General features: G+C 44.9%; 1 protein-coding gene across 1 annotated transcript; it reads left to right on the top strand.

Moving 5' to 3' along the window:
* Nucleotides 1-539: 539 nt before the first annotated feature.
* On the top strand, nucleotides 540-1,484 carry LOC105871389 (olfactory receptor 52K1-like). Its single transcript, XM_012764691.3, has one exon. The coding sequence runs from the start codon at nucleotides 540-542 to the stop codon at nucleotides 1,482-1,484; it is 945 nt and encodes a 314-aa protein (XP_012620145.2).
* Nucleotides 1,485-2,218: the final 734 nt, after the last annotated feature.

Here is a 2,218-nt window from a genome sequence, read left to right as displayed (position 1 = left end):
AGAGATTTCTGAGTGTCAAAGGACCCCCCCCCCACTAGAAAAATATCTATATTGTAGGGCGTAAATTATTAGAACATGTTAACTGTACTTATTTTTCCTATAGCCAAGTTTCACATTTCAGGACAGAAATTCTCCTTTCATAATTAGTGTAGGTTGAGTTGGGGGAAAATAGGAAGCAATAAAAAATAGTGAATGTTTTGGGGTAAGATTTGAATTAAGCAGGAATCTACGTCTATTACAAAGCTGCCTTGACCATATGCAGATCACAGATCTTCCTCTACTTGATTCCTCAAATAAGGCTGCTCTGTTGGTATTAAATGTCCTGCCAATCCAGTGATTTTACCAGCACTTTGAAGGCAAGGACCACACATAATGTTTTATCATGCACATTAGGATTATTCTCCAATTTCTTTTAAGGTCTAAAAGAAGGGCTGGGAAGGGCTAATCTTCCCACATTTCAGCAGTGTAATTTTGATACTGGATATGCTCTGGAAGGGTCCTGTGGAAGCAGATAAGGAGAAAGAGAACTCCTAGTGGCCATGTCAGCTGTCAACATCACCGCCACCCATCCAGCGTTCTTCTTGTTGATGGGGATCCCGGGCCTGGAGCACCTGCACCTCTGGATCTCTATCCCCTTCTGCTCAGCCTATACATTGGCCCTGCTTGGAAACTGCACCCTTCTCTTCATCATTCAGGCTGATGCAGCTCTCCATGAGCCCATGTACCTCTTTCTGGCCATGCTGGCAACCATTGACCTGGTCCTTTCCTCTTCAACAGTGCCCAAAATGCTTGCTTTATTCTGGTTCAAAGATCAAGAGATCAACTTCTATGCCTGTCTGGTCCAGATGTTCTTTCTTCACTCCTTCTCCATCATGGAGTCAGCAGTGCTACTGGCCATGGCCTTTGACCGCTACGTGGCCATCTGCAAGCCACTGCACTACACCACGGTCCTGACCGGGCCCCTGATCACCAAGATTGGCATGGCTGCTGTGGCCAGGGCCGTGACACTAATGACTCCACTTCCCTTTCTGCTGAGACGCTTCCACTACTGCCGAGGTTCAGCGATTGCCCACTGCTACTGTGAACACATGGCAGTGGTGAGACTGGCATGTGGGGACACTCGCTTCAACAACATCTATGGCATTGCTGTGGCCATGTTTATTGGAGTGTTGGACCTGCTCTTTGTTATCCTGTCTTATGTGTTTATCCTTCGGGCAGTTCTACAGCTTGCCTCTCAGGAAGCACGCTACAAAGCATTTGGGACATGTGTGTCTCACATCGGTGCCATCTTAGCCTTCTATACACCTGTGGTCATCTCCTCAGTCATGCACCGTGTGGCCCGCCGGGCTGCTCCACATGTCCACATTCTTCTTGCCAATTTCTATATGCTCTTCCCACCTATGATCAATCCCATCATCTACGGTGTCAAGACCAAGCAGATTCGTGAGCGAGTCTTAGAACTGTTCCTGAGAAAGGATGTGTAAGAGACAGGGATGGGTGGAGAAAGAACTGGGTGGGTTGCATGCTGCAGTTTGGGTAGGGTATGAGGCAGTGACGGGCTACGAGAATCTCCATGTTTAGGTTTTTCCTGGCATAATGAAAAAAATAATGATGTTCTGAAACTCAGTGCCACTAATGTATTTAGAATTCATGCGTCTGTCTTCTGATAGCCTCTAGACGCAGTGCTGATTTTACCAACCCTTCACAGATTTCTCAACTTCTAGCAGTAATTTGACACAGTCTTGGATCCACTGGCCTCCTGGTGACTTCACCTAAAGACACTAAACTGCTCCAAGTTCATTTGCTAAAGACAAGACTGAAAAATCTGAGTTTCTATCCTAAGTCATTGGGATTTTGGTGAACTATCCCACTCAGGACCCATGTGAGGACGGATAGTACGTTTAACGTAGGAATCTTTCCTCAGTCATTCTGAAAGGTAGTGTCCAGCTTCTGATTAAACACTCTCAAGAGTTGAGTAGTTTGCAACATTCCAGGGCTGCTGGTTCCATGTGAGACAGATCTGATTACCCTAATTTTTTCTGACTAAGCCAGTCTATATATTGACTTTTTGCCAATCCATCCTCAAAGTCAATTCCTCTCATTACACAATTTGAATGGGACACGTCTTCTGACTTTTCTTTATACAACACACAATTTTTTTGTGCATAGACGTAGCTTATGTTTACAATAAGTATGTGAATTACTCATTTATTTAGTA

Source organism: Microcebus murinus, chromosome 4 (genome assembly GCF_040939455.1).
Source record: "Microcebus murinus isolate Inina chromosome 4, M.murinus_Inina_mat1.0, whole genome shotgun sequence".
Taxonomy (NCBI): Eukaryota; Metazoa; Chordata; class Mammalia; order Primates; family Cheirogaleidae; genus Microcebus; species Microcebus murinus.
The sequence above is the reverse complement of the archived record's forward strand: the minus strand, read 5'-3'. Positions and strand labels throughout refer to the sequence as shown.

What these genes read in the sequence shown, in the direction of transcription:
- LOC105871389 (XM_012764691.3), top strand. Translation starts at nt 540, where the DNA reads ATGTCAGCTGTCAACATCACCGCCACCCATCCAGCGTTCTTCTTGTTG.